General features: G+C 38.6%; 1 protein-coding gene across 4 annotated transcripts in view; it reads left to right on the plus strand.

Moving 5' to 3' along the window:
• Positions 1-17,519, plus strand: part of LOC127452283 (delphilin-like) — a 31,634-nt gene extending 14,115 nt beyond the window's left edge. For 3 of the 4 annotated variants that reach the window (XM_051717637.1, XM_051717635.1, XM_051717636.1), the window contains 17 exons: positions 104-173; positions 634-921; positions 1,808-1,959; positions 3,691-3,831; positions 4,501-4,607; positions 4,726-4,900; positions 7,557-7,900; positions 8,214-9,950; positions 10,396-10,483; positions 11,247-11,336; positions 11,984-12,180; positions 12,399-12,554; positions 12,655-12,741; positions 12,870-12,999; positions 13,117-13,235; positions 13,549-13,713; positions 16,847-17,519. In XM_051717637.1, the coding sequence (XP_051573597.1) occupies positions 104-173; positions 634-921; positions 1,808-1,959; positions 3,691-3,831; positions 4,501-4,607; positions 4,726-4,900; positions 7,557-7,900; positions 8,214-9,950; positions 10,396-10,483; positions 11,247-11,336; positions 11,984-12,180; positions 12,399-12,554; positions 12,655-12,741; positions 12,870-12,999; positions 13,117-13,235; positions 13,549-13,713; positions 16,847-16,930 (4,130 nt within the window). In that variant the 3' untranslated portion in view covers positions 16,931-17,519. The remainder of the gene's footprint in view (positions 1-103; positions 174-633; positions 922-1,807; positions 1,960-3,690; positions 3,832-4,500; positions 4,608-4,725; positions 4,901-7,556; positions 7,901-8,213; positions 9,951-10,395; positions 10,484-11,246; positions 11,337-11,983; positions 12,181-12,398; positions 12,555-12,654; positions 12,742-12,869; positions 13,000-13,116; positions 13,236-13,548; positions 13,714-16,846) is intronic. The other variant, XM_051717634.1, reaches the window with a different exon arrangement.
• The last annotated feature ends 3,066 nt before the right edge of the window (positions 17,520-20,585 follow it).

The raw sequence follows: 20,585 nt of genomic DNA on the forward strand, positions 1-20,585 counted from the left end.
TCTTCATTTATAGATCACGCGTCATTTCAAAGAGCCTTTCATGAACACATGATCTGCTGTTAATAGTTACTTTCTGCTTGGTCTGTTTCCATGCCCCCTTCAGGCAGCCCTGCTGAGAAAGCGGGTCTCAAACCTGGAGATCGCATCCTGTTTCTCAACGGTTTGGACATGAGGTGAGGATTGTGGTTGGTTTTGCATTAGAATGCAGAGATATTGGTTTTATCATAATGCTGAACTAATGGAGAGACCACAACAAGCATTACTATTAAAATCCTATACTTTGGTTAAGAGATCTGAACAAACCCCTAACCCTAAGTCTGCAATTACTTTTCTAAGTAATAAGATTTATGATTTTCACCTAGGAGAATATAAATGGGCAATATCTAGGGACCAGAATACTGTATAGTAGAGACTTGGGGGTGGAGTATTTTGACTTGGGCCAGTAAGTAACCACCTACAGTAGCAACTGCCCAGAACACCCTGGCCAAACCACTAGGAACTACCTAGAACACCCTACCAACTACATAGCAATGTCTTGGCAAAAACCCTTTTTGGTTAGATCTAAACGCCCTTCAAAATTAAGTTAACATATAATAAATGTTTGTGGGTGTGTATTTGTGTATGCTATCTCAGGAGTTGTTCACATGAGAAGGTGGTGTCCATGCTGCAGGGCAGTGGAGCAATGCCCAGCCTGGTGGTTGAGGATGGACCACCAGCCTTCACCATGACTGAACCTGAGCAGGTAGAGGTGTCTCCTCGCTCCCGTGCTCCTGTGCTCAGCTCTCTACAGTGGGTTGCTCAGATCCTGCCTCCCAGTATCCGTGTACAGGGTCGCACCTTTAGCCAGCAGCTTGAGCACCTCCTTACCCTCCAGGAGAGATACACCATCTGCAAAGCCCTAGAGGCCTTCTTCCAACACAGGTGAAGGACATGCCCATAACCTTCAGTTTAGCTGATGATGCATTTCAAGGATGGATGGAAGAATGGATGGATGGAAGGATGGATGTTGTCATTAGAGAACTTTTGATTTTGTAGGAGAGAATAAGATGAATGGATGTTCCAATTTAGAGAACTATTGGTTTTGTTGGAGAAAAATAAAGTGGATGGATGGATGGAAGGAAGGATGTTATTGCTATTAGAGAACTCTTGGTTTTGTAGGAGAAGAATAAGATGGATAGATGTTCCAATTGGATAACTCTTGGTTTTGTTGGAGAAGGATAATAAGGATGGATAGATGGATGTTCTCTCCATTGGAGAACTCATGGTTTTGTTAGAGAAGAATAATGAGGATGGATGGATGAATGTTACCATTGGAGAATTCTTGGTTTTGTTGAAATCAGCAACAGCAAATTCAGCACCAACAGATTCAGCAGCAGCAGCAACAACTCTCCACTCCCACCAGTGTACAGGCCAGACAGAGCCCTTAACCCATGTACCACAATCATCGCCATCATCACCACCATCACGGTCATGATGAATCCCAGTCCCAAATGCAACCACGAAAGTACACCCCAACATCAAAGCCACCACCACACTAATGAGTCCACTGTGAAGCCACCACCTCCTTCACCTTTACCCCCACCTTGCGTGCCTCCTCCTCTCCCAAAGGCCTCACCACAAAAGTGGAAAATTCAGTGCATTTAATGCCCTTTTTTGGATTCAATAGTTGGAACAAATATCTTTATTGATAATATTGTTGTCTATATTCTCAACAAAATGTTCTTCATTGCTTCTCTGAGAACATTCCAGAATGTTGTGGTTGCTAATAACAGAACCTCATTTAATTATTTTTTTTCCATGTTCTTAGAAATGTAGACACTTTGATTGTGGACGTGTTTCCTGTGTTGGATACCCCAGCAAAGCAGGTGATCTGGCAGTTTGTTTACCAGCTGCTTACCTATGAAGAACAGGAACACTGCCAAAACAAAATCTCACGATTCCTTGGCTATAAAGTCACACGTAAGTCACTAACAAACATCTGAACTTCAATACATGAAAAGGGTTAGTCAAAGAAAGACTTGAGTGCACTGTAAGTTTTGGTGCCAATGAGATACAGTATATATTAAAATATTTATGTACAGTTGAAGTCAGAAGTTTACATACACCTTAGCCAAATACATTTAAACTCAGTTTTTCACAATTCCTGACATTTAATTGTAGAAAACATTCCCTGTCTTAAGTCAGTTAGGATCACTACTTTATTTTAAGAATGTGAAATGTCAGAATAATAGTAGAGAGAATCATTTATTTCAGCTTTTATTTCTTTCATCACATTCCCAGTGGGTAAGAAGTTTACATACACTTTGTTAGTATTTGGTAGCATTGCCTTTAAATTGTTTAACTTGGGTCAAATGTTTTGGGTAGCCTTCCACAAGCTTCTCACAATAAGTTGCTGGAATTTTGGCCCATTCCTCCAGACAGAGCTGGTGTAACTGAGTCAGGTTTGTTGGCCTCCTTGCTCGCACACACTTTTTCAGTTCTGCCCACAAATTTTCTATCTAATTGAGGTCTGGGCTTTGTGATGGCCACTCCAATACCTTGACATTGTTGTCCTTAAACCATTTTGCCACAACTTTGGAGGTATGCTTGGGGTCACTGTCCATTTGGAAGACCCATTTGCGACCGAGCTTTAACTTCCTGGCTGATGTCTTGAGATGTTGCTTCGATATATCCACATACATTTCCTTCCTCATGATGCCATCTATTTTGTGAAGTGCACAAGTCCCTCCTGCAGCAAAGCACCCCCACAACTTGATGCTGCCACCCCCATGCTTCACGGTTGGGATGGTGTTCTTCGGCTTGCAAGCCTCTCCCTTTTTCTTCCAAACATAACGATGGTCATTATGGCTAAACAGTTCAATTTTTTTTCATTAGACCAAAGGACATTTCTCCAAAAAGTTAAATCTTTGTCCCCATGTGCACTTGCAAACTGTAGTCTGGCTTTTTTATGGCGGTTTTGGAGCAGTGGCTTTTTCCTTGCTGAGCAGCCTTTCCGGTTATGTCGATATAGGACATGTTTTACTGTGGATATAGATACTTGTCTACCTGTTTCCTCCAGCATCTTCACAAGGTCCTTTGCTGTTGTTCTGGGATTGATTTGCACTTTTTGCACCAAACTACGTTCATCTCTAGGAGACAGAATGTGTCTCCTTCCTGAGCGGTATGTTGGCTTCGTGGTCCCATGGTGTTTATACTTGCGTACTATTGTTTGTACAGATTAATGTGGTACCTTCAGGTGTTTGCAAATTGTTCCCAAGCATGAACAAGACTTGTGGAGGTCCACAATTTTTTTTTCTGAGGTCTTGGCTGATTTATTTTGATTCTCCCATGATGTCAAGCAAAGAGGCACTGAGTTTGACGGTAGGCCTTAAAATACATCCACAGGTACACCTCCAATTCAGTACACCTCCTCTCAGAAGCTAATTGGCTAACTGTCTAAAGGCTTGACATCATTTTCTGGAATTTTCCAAGCTGCTTAAAGGCACAGTTAACTTAGTGTGTGTAAACCCACTGGAATTGTGATATATGAAACAATCTGTCTGTAAACAATTGTCGGAACAATTACTCATATCATGCACAAAGTAGATGACCTAAACGACTTGCCAAAACTATATTTTGCTAATATTAAATCTGTGGAGTGGTTAAAAAATGAGATTTAATGACGTCAACCTATGTATGCAATATGTACAGTACCAGCATCAGAACATGAACATCCAGCCCATGAGCCTCACCGGCGCAGCAGCTCCATGAAGGTCACAGGAACCACATACAGAAGCAGTGTGAGGGAACGCATCTCAGATGATCTAGTTATTGGCACCCACCTGGGAATGGGTAGGCCATCTTCAAACAATATTTTGAATTACATTATGTATAATAGCATGTATACCAAGTTATGCTGTTTTTAAAGTACAGTTTGTACTATGATACTACTATTTTCACAGTCTTGTATAGCTTATTGTAATTTCCCCAAGTAGGACATGATCCTAGATCAACATCCTTGCTTGCCTGGAACAACATTCCCATTAATCATTCAGATTTTATGGTTAGGTTTAGGGCTGAAGGCTAAAATAAAGGGCTTCAACAACATTTGTATCAAACTAACATTTCCTTCAGATTTTAGCGGTTGGGTATGGTTAGTTTAGGGTTAGGGAAAGGATTTGACCTATAATTGCTTGATAAAAATGTTGTTCCAGGACCAACAAAGGATGTTAATCCAAGAGCATGTCCAACTTGTTCCATGGAGCTAAAGCTAAAACATGTTGGGTGTCTAGCCTTGATAAATATACTGTATAGGCTATAATGTATAATTTTTGGTGACAACATACTTGAAGTGTGCTGTGGACACGTCAAGCAAGCACACTTCAAATAGGAGTAGGAGTATTCACTTTGCTGAATAAAAACAGCATTGTAAACACTTACTGAGAGTTTGTGTTCCATCATTTAATAACAACAGCTTTCTGAGAATGTTGAAATAACAGGGTGGTTTCTCCCATGCATGAGGGATTTGCACTGAGCCGGTGGAGGTGGCCCCAATGAGATTGACTCCTGGAGAGAGACAATCAGGGGATGGAACTTCTTTACCAGAAACACCCAACAATCTCACCAATGTGAGCTCTCTTTTCTGATTCAAACAGACTTTCACTCATAAAATGACTGGGAAATGATGCAAGGTTATTCTCAACTTCTTTGTTTATATTAACAACCCAGTCCCTGTGCTTTATCTAGCTGTCAGCAGTGTATGCCGAGCTAGAGAATGTCTATGCTGGGAAAAGATCCAAATCCCTGAAGAGTCGACCCCCTCCAACTCATGACACACTGGTTAGTGTGGATGTCTTCCCACACTCTTCCTCACAGTCCGTAAGGGCTCACTCGTCCTCTCCATCTGTTCGGGCCACTTCAGGTACAGTAAAATTGTTTCTGAATGTGGATAAAGAAATGCTTTTGAATATGTAGATGGTTATTAGTTAGTTGTGGTAAACTGATTTACCTCTTTGAGACAGAGATGAGAAGTGTGGATGGCATATGTCACACGCATAAATCGATTGTCGGCATAAAATTTTGTCCACTTTGAGGGTTAATCTGGCCAAGAATCTTGTTTTCTTGCTACTAATTTCATAAAGAATATCTTACAATGATTCAGTATCAAACATATTGCCATTTATTTATTTTTTGGCAAATTCAGTGAATAGCAATATGGATAAGACCAGGGGTGCCATCACATGCCACAAAGCAGTATTGCAGTATTTTGTTTTTTATTATTGTTATTATTTTTATTTTTGCAAGCAACATAAAATCATATATTAATATAGATAATTGAATGGTTCAAGGTTTTTTCTTTTTCTTTTTGAGGCGATCATAAAAGTGAATTTATTTTCACTGTCTGCTTTGTTTTGTTTTAAGGTATTTTTAGGTTTAATGATTCTAATCATCACTTAACTTACTTGTTTTGAACATTTACTTCATCTAACTTACTAAACTATTTACTAACCTGTTCAAACTCTCACTGCTGAGTGATGAGATACCAACTGTCTCCTTTTGCTGCTCATGTCTGTTTACAAAAACACCAATTACTCATAAATAGTTATTATCATGGACCTAACATGTTCACTCACTAGGTTTAATGATTCTAATCATCACTTAACTTACTTGTTTTGGACATTTACTTCATTTAACTTACTAAACTTTTTACTAACCTGTTCAAACTCTCACTGCTGGGTGATGAGGTACCAGCTGTCTCTGCTTGTTGCTTCTGTCTGATTGCAAAAACACCACTTACTCATTTGGACCTGACATCTTACTGCACTCATTAAGTTTCATGTTTGTAATTGTCACTTTTAGGGGTGGGCGATATAAGCAAATATTGTACTGTGAAATTCTTAACACTATTGGTTAACCATATATCGCGATATACACATTTTCTTTTTTGGAAAGTGATTAAACTTCTGAAAGAATCAAGTATCTTTTTTTATTTATTTAAAACATTGTCCAGAGTAATGGTAGAGGTTCCATATCCACTATGTCCTATGAAAGGACTTAAATAAAATATAATTTTTAGTAATTAGTTAGCAAGCTCTTTGTTTCAGTATTTACAGAACAAATTTAAATATTGCTGAATAAAATACTATCAATGTCTGCTTTCATTTTTAAATTTCAGTCAGTTTTCATTTTAAGCATCTTTAGGTGTCTTCACTCCCCCCGTGCTATATGTGTCACGTATTCCCTGTGTTTTTGCTTAGACTTTTATGTTGTAATTCTTGTTTAGTTCCTGTTTCCTGTGGTTTTGTAGTCCTTTGTAGTTTTTTTCATGATTGGTTCTCTCCGATTGTTTCCCCAGGTGTTCCTTGTTTCCCCTGGTTAGTCTGGTCAGTCTTTACATGTGTTGTCATGTTCTGTGCTTGGTTTCCCGTGTTTTGTTTTTTATATTCTGAGTTTCTTTGTTTATCCTTTTGTTAATAAAGCTGCGTTTAGATCCTCATTCCTCGCCTGCCTCGTCACAGTATGCTGAGAAAAGTGCACATTTAAATGAAAAATAACGCACAACCAACTAATGATGGCTACAAATGCACATTCCCTACCAAATGGCGGCACTTTGCATCACCGCGATAGCAAGGATACACGAAAATGTATTGTGGCTGACACATTTCTGTCTGTATATTGATGTAATCAGTATATCGCCCACCTTAAGTCACTTAAAATTGTTTATTGACATTATCTTTAGCCTCCCACATCCCTTGACAAGTCTTTTGAAGAAATAAACTACGCTCTTTTGAGCTGCACGTGCACGCTTCATGGTAGCTTTGAAAATGGATCACAAAAACCTAGCTAGCTAGCAGTATCCACTCCTGCATAGAAAAAAGCAAAAAAGTTAATCAACATCCAACATTTGCCAAGCTAGCAAGCAAATTAAACATACAAGCAATTTACATAATGCTAAATATGACAATCCATATTTTGTTTTATTACTCCTGACACATTTTTGCTGGTTATCAAGTTAAATGTAAGTATGTTGACTACTACACTTAGCCATGCTATACACATGTACGGTTAAATGTTAGTCTTTTAGAATAATACAATGTTAAAAATGAAATGGTAAATGTCTAAATCTATAATATGCTATAAACAAATAATCAATATGTGTTACAGATAGCTATTTTATCCTCTCACATTCGTTGCTCATGCTTCTCATCTTCTCCGGGCGGGAAATACAGCCACTCTGAAGCAGCACATTCAGTTAAGCAGCAGGGCAGGGCAACCAATTGATTTTTACCAATCACAGCGATTCCAATCACAACGCGAAAGGTAAAGTCAGGACTGGATCACATATGTGGATACTATTTTGACCTCCCAGAGCTAAAAATGCAGCCGAAACAATGGAGAAAAGTAGTATTGCCAGGCAGTACTTAAACTAAAAGTAGTATTGCCATGGCAATACTGGCAATACTGGCGGTGGCCATGGATAAGACTAAATGGTCCATGGGCATGTCGTGAGGCTGAGACTAATGTTACAGAGACATTTTTGCTATTTGTTTTCTTAAGCATGTCCTTTCGTCTCCCAGGTAGCCGCAAATGTACATCAGCACAGCCTGCACCTCCTCCCCCCCAGCATGAATCTTGGACAGAGGAGTTGTCACTTAGTCCCCAGTGCCCTTGCTACCCTCCAGTTCTTCCCTCCCAAACAAGTGCTGAATCCAACCCTTACATCAGTTTGGACAGCCCATCTCTCTCTCCACCCTCTCCACCCGATTACCCTGCGAGTCCACCAATTCGCAAGAAGCGCTACACCTTCTCACGCCCACCCCATACCCCGGACACAGATCTATTTATGGAGGCCCTGAGTGAGCAGTTGGGACAGCAGTTATCTGTGGATGACTTTCTATCACCAGAGAATGACTATGAAGAGGTATGTACATTAGAGGGATTTGCTTGATATTGATATTTGCTACAAAATCATGTGGCTTTTGCATTTTGAGCATAATCTGTTGGTTTGAAGATACTATAAGCAAGCTGCACTCTGACCCCAGCTTAGCTGGGATATGTGAAAAAAAAAAAGAATTTCACTGTATATGTGCAAACGTATAATGTGTGATAAATATAATTATTAATTATTATTATTAAGCAGTAAAGAGTATTAAACTGATGTACTGTTCCTAATTTTCAGTGGACTATAGCATTAACTGAATGGAATTTGAATGTTTGCTTGCAATTAACTCCAGGATGTTGTCCAGATGACCTTCGAGAATGAGGAAGAGGAGATAGAGGAGGAGGAGGAGGAGGAAGAGGGTCCATACATGCCTCCAGAGCTAAGCAGTCCAAGCGAAGTGCATAGTAGCAGCGAGGATGCCAGCTCTCTCACCTACTCCTCTAGCTCCGAGCACATTCCTCCACCCCCTTTGACTCCTCCACCCCCTCCCCCTGTCCAATTCAATGACCCCCCTCCACCTGCTGGCTTCACCCCTGACCACGCACCCCGTCAACTCACCTTCCGTCGCCACCCTGGACCTCCACCGCCACCTCCACCAAGGGCTAACCCGCCACCTAAAAGGCAGTCAATTCACAAGGTGTTGCCCATCCGTGACGAGATGATGACCCAACACCATGTCCTTCAGGATCATCACTCACTTCCAGTGCAACCCACAGCTGGCCACTCCCAGCAACCTCAGCAGCAGATGCACCAGTCTTTGCCCCCTATACCTTCTCCAGATACACCCATACCCGGCCACGCAGTGTATGAGATGCACCATCAGGTTCTTCCAACTCACCAGCTTCATCAACACCACCAGATTCAACAGAGTCATCAGATGCATCAAGATCATCAAAATAAACCAAGCCACCAATCGCAGTCAAGTCATCAAATGCACCAAAGTCATCATACACACCAGACTATTCCTACTCAGCTCTCTAGCTCCATGGATAGACTTGATAGGATTGATCGAAATGAACGCTCAGATAGGCATATCTATGAGATGCAGCCTCAACCCTTGCATTCAGATCAAGAGGTTCACCATGCTTATAAGATTCATCAGAGTCATCAGGCTCATCTCTCGAGTTCCATGGACAGGCTTGATAGATTGGAACAAATGCAGCATTTGGAGCGTATGGAGCGGATTGAGAGGCTGGAGAGAGCAGACCGACAAATGCATCAGGCGCACATAGCTCAAGCCATTTCTCAAGCTATTCATCCATCTCAGCAGCCTCATCAGACTCAACAACAGTATCACCACCAGACGCATCAGACTCATCAAGCCTACACACCAACCCAGCCTCCAAAACCATCTCGCCACATTCACCAGATTGAACACATACACCAGGTTCAGCCCATTCAGACTGCTCCTCAGTACCACCAGATCCATCAACCCCACCAACCTCACCAGACACAACAGATTCTGTCCACCTTCCAGCCCCATCCTTCACAACACCAACAACAACAGCTTGACCAGCAACAGCAGATGCAGCAGCAGCAACAGATTCAACAGCAGCAGCAGATTCAACAGCAGCAGCAGATTCAACAGCAGCAGCAGCTTCAACAGCAGCATCAACTTCAACAACAGCATCAACTTCAACAACAGCAGATTCAGCAGCAACAGATTCAGCAGCAGCAGCAGCAGCAGCAGCAGCAGCAGCAGCAGCAACAACAACGCTCCACTCCCTCCATTGTACAGGCCAGACAGAGCCCTCAACCCATGTACCACGATCATCGCCATCCTCACCATCATCAAGGCCATGATGAAGCCCAGTCCCAAGTGCAACCACCAAGTACACCCCAACATCAAAGCCACCACCACACTGAAGAGTCCACTGTGGAGCCACCACCTCCTCCACCTTTACCCCCACCTTGCGTGCCTCCTCCTCTCCCAAAGGCCTCACCACAAAAATCGGATTCCAGTCATATGAGTGTGAAGAGGTTACGCTGGGAACAGGTGGAAAATTCAGAGGGAACCATTTGGGGACAGGTGAGGATTTTAAAACACTGAAAACATTTGCAGAGCTCTGTGTGTGGTTTATAGTTTCTTATACCTCAAATGGCTCAAATTCCACCACTTGTTCTAGTCTCAATGATCCCATGTTAGACAATGTTTTCCATTAGCTCTACTTAGCTTTAGCCAAATGAGATCTCAATCAAAGGGACACAGTCTATTTGCAATTTCAACCAGATCAAGGAGCAAGTTTTGGTTGTTGAGAGTGCTGTACAACAAAATCCTCTAACAGTTTAAAATAGTGACATAAAAAAAGAGATCTTGATTGGAAATAATGAACCAGTTGAGAAACATCTTGAAGTCTGTAATAATGGTGAAATATCATGCAGTTCTAATCATCTGATGAGGTCCTTCAAGAACTTTGTGAGTCTTAATCCATTATCAGGGAGTGTGTAAGGATATATTTTTTTTCTCACTGCAGTTGGAAGAAGACTCTGATTATGATAAGTTGAGTGACATGGTGAAATATCTCGACTTGGAGCTTCATTTTGGGACACAAAAGAACCCTGGTGAGTAAAGTGTGAGAAATAAGAATAGTTCATCTAATAACTTCCATGAGCGCAAACATTGTTTGTCACACATTAGCCACTCGGGATTACAAAAAAGACTGATCTCCTCCACCAGTAGGTATCCACCAAGTCACATAATTGTTTTTGGAATTAAAAAAATAAATAAATTCCAAGACACTGAATATACTTCAAGCACTGAATATATTTCAAAGCACAGTGAAGTCCATCATCAATAAGGTGAGGAAATTGGAACAACTGTAAATCTGCCCAGAACTGGCTGTCCTCCAAAACTGAGTGCCCAGACAAGAAGAGCCATCATAAAGGAGGACACCAAGTTGCCTACTGCAGCCCTACAGGAGTTACAGATGTCCTCCATGACATTCATGACATTTCATAAATCCACCTTGTACTGAAGGTTTACAGGATGAAAGCCAGTGTTGGGGAGAAATAACTTGTGAGACCTTAAGATAACACCTTTATATCACATGTTGTTAAAGACTAAACATTTAGAGGAAGATTCTGAGGTCTGATGTGGTGAAAATTTAACTTCTGGACCTCAATACTAAGCGCTACTGTATATTTGTCAATTACCTGTGACAGCAGGTCAGCAAAGCCATACAGTGACTTAAAACAAAAGGGTTAATGTTCTGAAGTGACCAAAGCCCAGTCCGCGATCAATTTAAGTTTCTGTGGAATGAATTAACATATAAAGAATATTTCTTGTCACAAGACAGCTCCCTTACACTGTGGTTCAATGTCTCAGTTTCTCTTCCAGAGCCCTTACCTCAGACAGAGACTTTCAAAAAGAAAGACTTTGTAGAGATTCTCTCCCATAAGAAGGCCTACAATGCTTGTGAGTAAATTACCTATCACAAGGTTGTTCTTTTTGTTGTTATTAGTTCCTACAATGTTTTAAAAAAAAAATCTAAATTAGACTTGATAACAGTGTGCTCCTTTGGCTAACTGACCCAACTGTTAGCCTATGAGCCTTTGTTATGATCGTTTAGTCATTAGCTGTTAGAATATAAGCTTCTGCTATGATCTTTTGAAAATTAATTGTTAGCCTGCTATGAGTTTCTACTATGATCTTTTCACTATTAGCTGTTAGCATATGAGCTCCTGCTATGATTTTAGCCATTATCTGTTAACTTATGAGCTTCTGCTATGAGCTTTTCACCATTAGCTCCTAGCCTAGGAGCTTCTGCTGTGATCTTTTCGGCTTTAACTGTTAGCCTATGAGCTTCTGCTTTGATCTTTTCACTATTAGTTGTTAGCCTATGAGCTTCTGCTATAATCTTTTAGCCGTTAACTGTTAGCCTATGAGCTACTGCAATGATCTTTTAGCCATAAACTGTTAGCTTACGAGCTTCTTCTGTGTCCTTTTCACCATTAGCTGTTAGCCTATGAGTTTCTGCTATGATCTTTTAGCCATTAACTCTTAACCTATAAGTATCTGCCCACACACTTTTTTGCCATAAGACTTTTCTTACTTTTTCATAGCAATCCTGATTGCCCATCTGAAGCTGTCACCAAGTGAACTGCGGCAGGTGCTGATGACGATGTCGAGTGAACGTTTGGAGCCTCCACACATTAAACAGTTGCTGCTGTATGCACCAGATGATGATGAAGTCAAACAATATGCACAGTACAGAGATGACCCAAGCAAACTCAGTGAGCCTGACCAGTTTGTCCTACAGGTAAAGGACAAAAAAGAAGCATATTCAATGTATAGAATTCGATGAATAATCAATATTCATTTTGATGTAGTGGCTATTTATTGTTATGGATGGAGATACTGAATGGGGATTATTCATCATATAGTTGGATTCTATCATTGTATTTTATTTTATATTAATTTAGCTTAATGTGAATATCAGTACTTGGAATTCTTTGTGTATTATTTGTGTGCATTCAGATGCTTTCAGTGACAGAGTATAAGACCCGTTTGAAAAGCTTGCATTTTAAGACTACATTACAAGAGAAAACGGAAGAGATGAGAGGGGCCTACGACTGCATTTTCAAGGCTTCACTGGAGCTCAAGAACAGCAAAAAACTGGCTAAGATTCTGGAGGTATGACTGCAGGTTGTTAAGTCTCAAGTTGTCCTCTATTGTTTAATTGAAATGCCCATCTACCTTAATGCCATTTTTTTTCTTTTTTTTTTTTTTTCAGTTTGTATTGGCCATGGGGAATTACCTGAATAATGGCCAACCAAAGAGCAATAAAACAACTGGCTTTAAGATCAATTTTCTTACTGAAGTAAGCCTCTTTGCTTAGTATACATCTTTTGCAGGTAGATTACACATCATGAGGTTTAGTCAGGTAATATAAAAGTTACTTTAACATTATACAAATTTGTTCTTCCATTATCTGAATTCTGCTTTAAGCTCAGCACCACCAAAACAGTAGATGGAAAGTCAACATTTCTTCATATCCTGGTGAAATCATTGTGCCAGCACTTTCCTGGGGTTCTGGACTTTGGCAAGGAGCTTATGACAGTGCTACAAGCTGCCAAAGGTGAAGATCTGCCTGCGTTTAGTTTCCCAGATTCCCATAATTATTCTGAATGAATTCTTACTTGATAAAACAGCACAATATTTGTTCTGAATCAGCTCTTTGTTTATCGATCTACAGTAAATCAGAAAAACATCACCTCTGACTTTAATGACCTACATGCCACAATCCAGGACATTCGTTTAGCCTGCCAAAAGATGCCAGCCAGTGCTGAGGATCGTTTTGCTGTTGTTATGAGTGTATCCTTCCACCAAAATACTATCAAGGACTAGATATGATCTTAAATTTCCTTATACAGAGTGTCACTATGCCATTTTTTCAACAACCATACTGTAGTATGGATGGTACTTAGATACAATTTATATTATTGTTTATAAGAATTGTATAATTCTATATAAGTATTTATATTGTTTATATAAACACTGGGGCCTTTCACATGATTTCAAAATAAATGGAGACCTTTCCAAAGCAGATCCAGGTAATTTATATATTTAGGACTCATTTCATATATTTGCCAAAGTTATCACAAACCACCTTAATAGTTATATGTAGGGTTTTCTGGAAAACATTCACCCTGCAGTGCAGTCTCTAGAGTCTCTACAGCAGAGAGCGATGGAAGAGTTCTGTAAAGTCGCATCCTTCTTCGGTGAGGATGGAAAGGCCACCACCACAGAGAGCTTCTTCGGTATCTTTGCTGAGTTCATTGCTAAATTTGAGGTAAGTTTTTTTTATTTTTTTATTTATTTTTTGTATGACAATCCAAATTTTTGAGGCTTTTAGCACAGACAGGTGGCAAAAACAGGTCAGTCCTTTCCTCATTTTTATTGCCTAATCCAGGGCTGGCCCGTGGGTTTGTGGGACCATTGATTTAGTAATCCAGTGTTGAAACAAACTTAGTTTCGAGATGTATATCACAAGTTATGAATTTGAATATATACATTTTTTAAAACCACTTGTTTAAAGTGTCAATTGTTGTTGAAGTGTTTTTGCATTAAGGCAATTTTTTGTATTATTTAATCATTTATTTCAACTCAATAGAGTAAATTAATAAAAATGTGTTTGTGTGTGTGTGCTGCTTTGCAGCTGGTTGATTTTTATTCAACAAATATTTAAAAAATGCTCTGCATTTTAGTGTCACAAATGTATTTCTTTGTACGAGTGTGTGTGTGTGTGTGTGTGTGTGTGTGTGTGTGTGTTCTGCATTGTGGATGTACTAGAGTCTCACCCCATAATTTCTGTGTGGGTGTGTTCTGCATTTTGGCTGATTAATTTTATTTGACAAATAAAATAAAAAAATGTTCTATGTCATAGTCTTACCCATTAATTTCCTATGGTGGGTCAAATTGACCCGGAACAGTTCAAGTGTCACTTTTGTTATTGCAACCATGTAGACTTATCAACTTAAGTTTTTTTGTGCATTCAGACACCAAGTGGATGAAAGGTCACCAAGTCTGTATAGCTTTGATGAAGGAAACCATTTTTAATTTTGAAAAAGAAATGTCAAACGGGTCAAAAAAGAACCGAACAGTAACCAAGGTTTAAGTATTGTTCATTGTTAATTCATGTTAACTAATGCAGTTAATGTTAACAAATACAACTGTATTGTAAAGTGTTATCCATTACAGTACACAAAATAATAAAATGCTGTTTAAAATAGATGAAGAATGTCATACCGCGGTATACTGCTGTCATAGCTTGAAATTTCATGTCAACCACCTACATAACTATGCGTAAATATTTATTCAGTGCAACAAAATCAATGAAAACAAAAAGTGCATATGCAAATATGAGTGAATAGACATCAGTGAAAATCAGGTAGCTACAGCATTGTGGGAAAATAAATATGTATAAATAAAATTTAATGTTTTAAATAGGGGCTATAAATGCAACACCTCGAAAAACATAAAAAATGAATAAATATACATGAATGTAAAGTATAAACATATACCTCTTAGAGATCAGATTTTGCAAATAGAATAGTTTGGTTATTTTGCAGATTAATTGCTCATTTTCACGCTCTGTGTGTTTTAAATTTTTTTTTAATCTTTATGTCGGCAGTGTCTGAATTCCTTCCCCACATGATTCTTGACAAAACGTGACAAGCCATATGCTTTAACAAACGTTGTTTCTGCCATCCGTCAAACAAAGTAAGACTCAAAGAGCCATAAATTAATATTTTTCATGACTTATTTTCTGCATTTTGGCAGGCGTGAGCATTATTCAGCAAGGTGTGCGATCTGTGTCTAACAATACTGTGATAAGAAGTGGCTCTCAAGTTTCCAGTATGTCAATTACTGTGTACTGCTTATAGATTTACTGTTTGCCACTTTTATATTGCTGTTATTGTAATTGTTGTAACTTTCAGTTTATTTTCGTTTGGTGATTATTCAAAGCTAATCTTATTCTTAATATGTTGTTTTTGGTTATCATGTCACTGTGATTTATATGTTTAATGATTAGGTACATGCACATTGATCGCATTGACTGCATGAACTATAGAATACTTAGAACCAGAGGGAATTTCAAAATGAAAGTTGCTGATGTTTTTTAATATTACAATGAAATGTTCATGAACTATGAACGTGTTTGCAGGGCCTTCTATCACCTATTGGATGGGCTGGCCCTATACTCATCTGAGCTCTCTCGAGAGCTGTTTTTACACTCTTTACTCTTATGACACAGCAAACCTTTAAATGTCCATTACAATGTCAAAAACAAACTCTGCAGTCTTAAGGCCCGAAATACTTCATATGAAATTGAAGAACAAATGGATGTGACGTCATTTAGAACAAAAACTGGCCAAAAGAAGGTGTTTTTGAGTTTGTTTCGGTGGTTCGTAACAGTTCGCCTGGGCGAACTTTTAGCAAAACTTCGAACCTGCTGCTAAACACCTTCTTACCTTGCCACTGGACCACGTCATCAGTAGGTGTGGCCTGAAGCTCCACCTACCTTGAGGCAAACAGCAAATTCCCATTCACGGCGATCAGTCAGTTAGGATCATGCAACATGAACACACTGGCGTGCGATTCATGCCATTAAGAAAATACAGTTTCACAATGAATAAGAAAATGTATGCCTATCATACATTACGTCGCAGTCAACTAATAATACCAGTTGACATTTTAAAACACGTACACGCACGAAAGCCAAAATCAAGGAGGTCTAATACGAAGAAAAAGCTCTCTAATAATATTGGCGATTTAAATGTTGCTTGCAATAAATTTTGTTCTGTCAGGGTACACGATAACTTTTCAAAACTTGAACTAACACTGAATGCTCCAGCAGCCTGATTTACACTGATGTTGCTATAACAATGGAAAAAGCACTTACCAATTTGCTTGAAGTGAAAATCAGTCCTCCTTTCCTGTTTAATTAATCAATTGCACGATCATGCAGAACATGGTTTTTAAATCCATAAGGATCTCTTTCTCAATGGTTATGACAGCCGACTCATCAGCAAGATCTCGCGCTCTTCGCTTTCAAATTACGTACATCACTTAAAGCGTGATTGTGTCACTCAAGGCCAGCTAGAAGGCCTGGACTGGGACATATCCTAAAGACCACACCCACAAGAACACATAAATCAGTCTGATTGGCTGATTAATCAGACAGTCTGACTTTAGATGCCCATTTAGATGCCCCCTGAGAAATTGCAACTGATAAAAAGGTCACTATAATGTGGTTTATAGTGGCATGAATTTCATGGTCAAGTAGATCCATTGACTGATATTTACTGAACTGATCTCATGTAATAGTAAACATTTATAGATTTAAAGATGTCAGATGTGAACAATTGTATGTATATTTTGAAGTATGTTTTGATCTAATGTTGTGGGTTTGGGCTTTTTAGAGAGCTCTGAATGACATCCAGACCACAGAAAACCCTCCACGCAGTCCCAGGAGTCCCCGCACGGCCTCTCCTTTAGCCTGGTGAAGAAATCACCCCACATTTGTCCAACATTGTCATACACACAAACACACACAAATGCTCACTTACATATACTTCAATATATACTAATCCACAGATTTAGTGATGATGTGGTGATTCCTGGACACTGTAGCAATCCCGTGCAAACCCCCCAGGGTCCTGCTGAGTTGTATAGGTGAATTTTTCAAACAAATACAGGTTGCACAGGACTGCTTCTATAGAAGCATCAATGGTGCAGGGAAATGGCACAAATTGTTTTAAAGGCGAAAAGAACACAAGTTTCCTCTTATTTAGATTTAGTGAAAGAGTCTGAAGAATTATGTACAGGATGAACTGCAACTGATTGATTTTGGCACTGCGAAACCAGAGAACATTTTTGCTTCTCGCAGATTGACAGGTCAAAATTTGGGGCAAAAATTGCCACCAAAGTTTTTTCAGTGGATTTTGTAAACCTAATATGTGCATTTAGATAAGAAAATGTATATTATATTTAATATTAGATGTAATTAACATAACTGAAAGGGTGAATTCAGGTAAACTGGGCTACTTTTTGACACTCATTTGAATGTAAAAAGTGACCCAGTTTACCTGAAATCACCATATTAATAAAGTTGTAGTTTGGGAAAAGTGCTTTGTTGAACAATGTGTCTTAAATGTCTTTAAACAAACTATGGGTTCAGATTTATTAACTGGTCCTTGTTAAAAAAAGTGTTTTATTAAGCAACTAACTATTTGAATCAATGTGTTAACAAACTGATAAAATGTAATTTCTCAATGTATTGTGCAATATATTGCAAAATGAAGAATTCTAATAAATAACTGCATAGACAGATATATACAATTGTGCTCAAAAGTTTGCATACACTGGCAGAAATTGTGAAATTTTGGCATTGATTTTGAAAATAGGACTGATCATGCAAAAAAACTGTCCTTTGTTTAAGGATAGTGATCATATGAAGTCATTTATTATCACATAGTTGTTTGGCTCCATAATGATAACAGAAATCACCCAAATGTCCCTGATCAAAAGTTTACATACCCTTGAATGTTTGGCCTTATTACAGACACACAAGGTGACACACACAGGTTTAAATGGCAATTAAAGGTTAATTTCCCACACCTGTGGCTTTTTAAATTGCAATTAGTGTCTGTGTATAAATAGTCAATGAGTTTGTTAGCTCTCACATGGATGCACTGAGCAGGCTAGATACTGAGCCATGGGGAACAGAAAAGAACTGTCAAAAGACCTGCGTAACAAGGTAATGGAACTTTATAAAGATGGAAAATGATATAAAAAGATATCCAAAGCCTTGAAAATGCCAGTCAGTACTGTTCAATCACTTATTAAGAAGTGGAACATTCGGGGATCTCTTGATACCAAGCCGAGGTCAGGTAGACCAAGAAAGCTTTCAGTCACAACTGCCAGAAGAATCGTTCGGGATACAAAGAAAAACCCACAGGTAACCTCAGGGGAAATACAGGCTGCTCTGGAAAAAGACGGTGTGGTTGTTTCAAGGAGCACAATACTTGTTGACCCCCTCTCCAAACAAAGCACTTATGGTTGTGACCAGAAAGCTCTATTTTGGTCTCGTCAATCCAAATTACAGTGTGCCAGAAGCTGTGAGACATGTCAAGGTTTTGTCGGGCATATTGTAACCGGGCTTTTTTGTGGCATTGGCACAGTAAAGGCTTCTTTCTGGCAACTCAACCATGCAGCTCATTTTTGTTCAAGTATCGTCATATTGTGCTCAACCACACCGTCTTTTTCCAGAGCAGCCTGTATTTCTCCTTAGGTTACCTGTGGGTTTTTCTTTGTATCCCGAACAATTCTTCTGACAGTTGTGGCTGAAATCTTTCTTGGTCTACCTGACCTTGGCTTGGTATCAAGAGATCCCTGAATTTTCCACTTCTTAATAAGTGATTGAACAGTACTGACTGGCATTTTCAAGGCTTTGGATAACTTTTTATATCTTTTTCCATCTTTATAAAGTTCCATTACCTTGTTACGCAGGTCTTTTGACAGTTCTTTTCTGCTCCCCATGGCTCAGTATCTAGCCTGCTCAGTGCATCCACGTGAGAGCTAACAAACTCATTGACTATTTAAACACAAACACTAATTGCAATTTAAAAAGCCACAGGTGTGGGAAATTAACCTTTAATGTCTGTAACATGGCCAAACATTCAAGGGTATGTAAACTTTTGATCAGGGACATTTGGGTGATTTCTGTTTTCATTATGATTTAAAAAGGAGCCAAACAACTATGTGATAATAATTGGCTTCATATGATCACTATCCTTAAATAAAAGACATTTTTTTTTTGCATGATCAGTCCTATTTTCAAAATCAATGCCAAAATTTCACAATTTCTGCCAGGGTATGCAAACGTTTGAGCACAACTGTATTATAGTAGGCTACCAGAGATGCAGTCAGATCTTATATTGCTTTGCTAGTTGTGGGCAAATGTAATAAATGTGAACATAAAATAGAAGATTTTACTATACATATTTGCTATTTTTATTTAATAGTACCTTTATGCTGCTAGCCTGCTTCTATTCATTTGTACCATAGTGAATCATATAATATTCTTGTATCATGCTGTTAATTGCACAAGTATGTTTAAATACTATATGGGACTTTCCATATGATTTGTATTAAACTATCTGAATGTAAAAATTCTGAAAATATTATCCTCAGAGTTAAAGTGCTGATTGGTTTTCCAGACATAAAAATAATATGTATCATGTGAATCCATGTATTTAATATTTGAATCAATAATTATTAGAATTTGTACATCATTGATTTTGTCTTCTGTGTATTTTTGAGTTTAAAATCAATATTAAGGACCCAGGGGCTTGAAATATATAAAAACAGAAGATGTTTTTATGATCAAAGCACACTTCATAACTGTCATTTATTATTGTTGTTTTTATTATTGATTTGTTGATCATCCTGCATATTGTTGTTTTATTTTTAAGGAAGTAATCAAGGCTTTGAATGACTACTGCATGTGTACACTTTCAGTATATTGGATGTGATGGCCAAAATAACTGAGAATTAAAACTTGAATATCTAACCTGAACTTGAAACTGCCACAGATGTCTGCCAAATTAGTGGTTAGTGCTGATGAATGCAAAAAAAAACAAAAAAACATCTATAACTTAAAGCAAATACCACACTTGTAGAGCAATACAGCACTTTTACTATCATTTATTAATTTGAGAAACTACTAACAAGTTTTTCCTTTTGTAATGTGTTATGTTTAATAAATGTTGACACCTCTATTAAGTAACCATGTATAAACGGTGTTGCAACAATGTTCTGTTTTCATTACTGTTTTAGCAATAAAATGCCCTTACATTTTAACCAGCGTGTGTAATCTTACATAAAGTGAGATTGGAGTTTGATCCTTTTTATCAGAGACGGTCCATCTCTACCATTCTGAAAACACCAGGCCTCTTTTAGCAAAGAGATCCTGCAATACTTTGAATATTTAAATGGATCGTACAATAGGATAAAGTCTTTAATATACCTGACTGACCCATTATACAGGTGAGTCTTTCTTTTTAGATTTTCTCTCATCTTTCTCTGTTGGCGAAACAGTGTTGGCCATTTAGTATTTTTGCTAGCAATTTTACTGCACCTGAAAAAGTGTTTGAGATC

Source organism: Myxocyprinus asiaticus, chromosome 14 (genome assembly GCF_019703515.2).
Source record: "Myxocyprinus asiaticus isolate MX2 ecotype Aquarium Trade chromosome 14, UBuf_Myxa_2, whole genome shotgun sequence".
In the NCBI taxonomy this organism is placed as follows: domain Eukaryota; kingdom Metazoa; phylum Chordata; class Actinopteri; order Cypriniformes; family Catostomidae; genus Myxocyprinus; species Myxocyprinus asiaticus.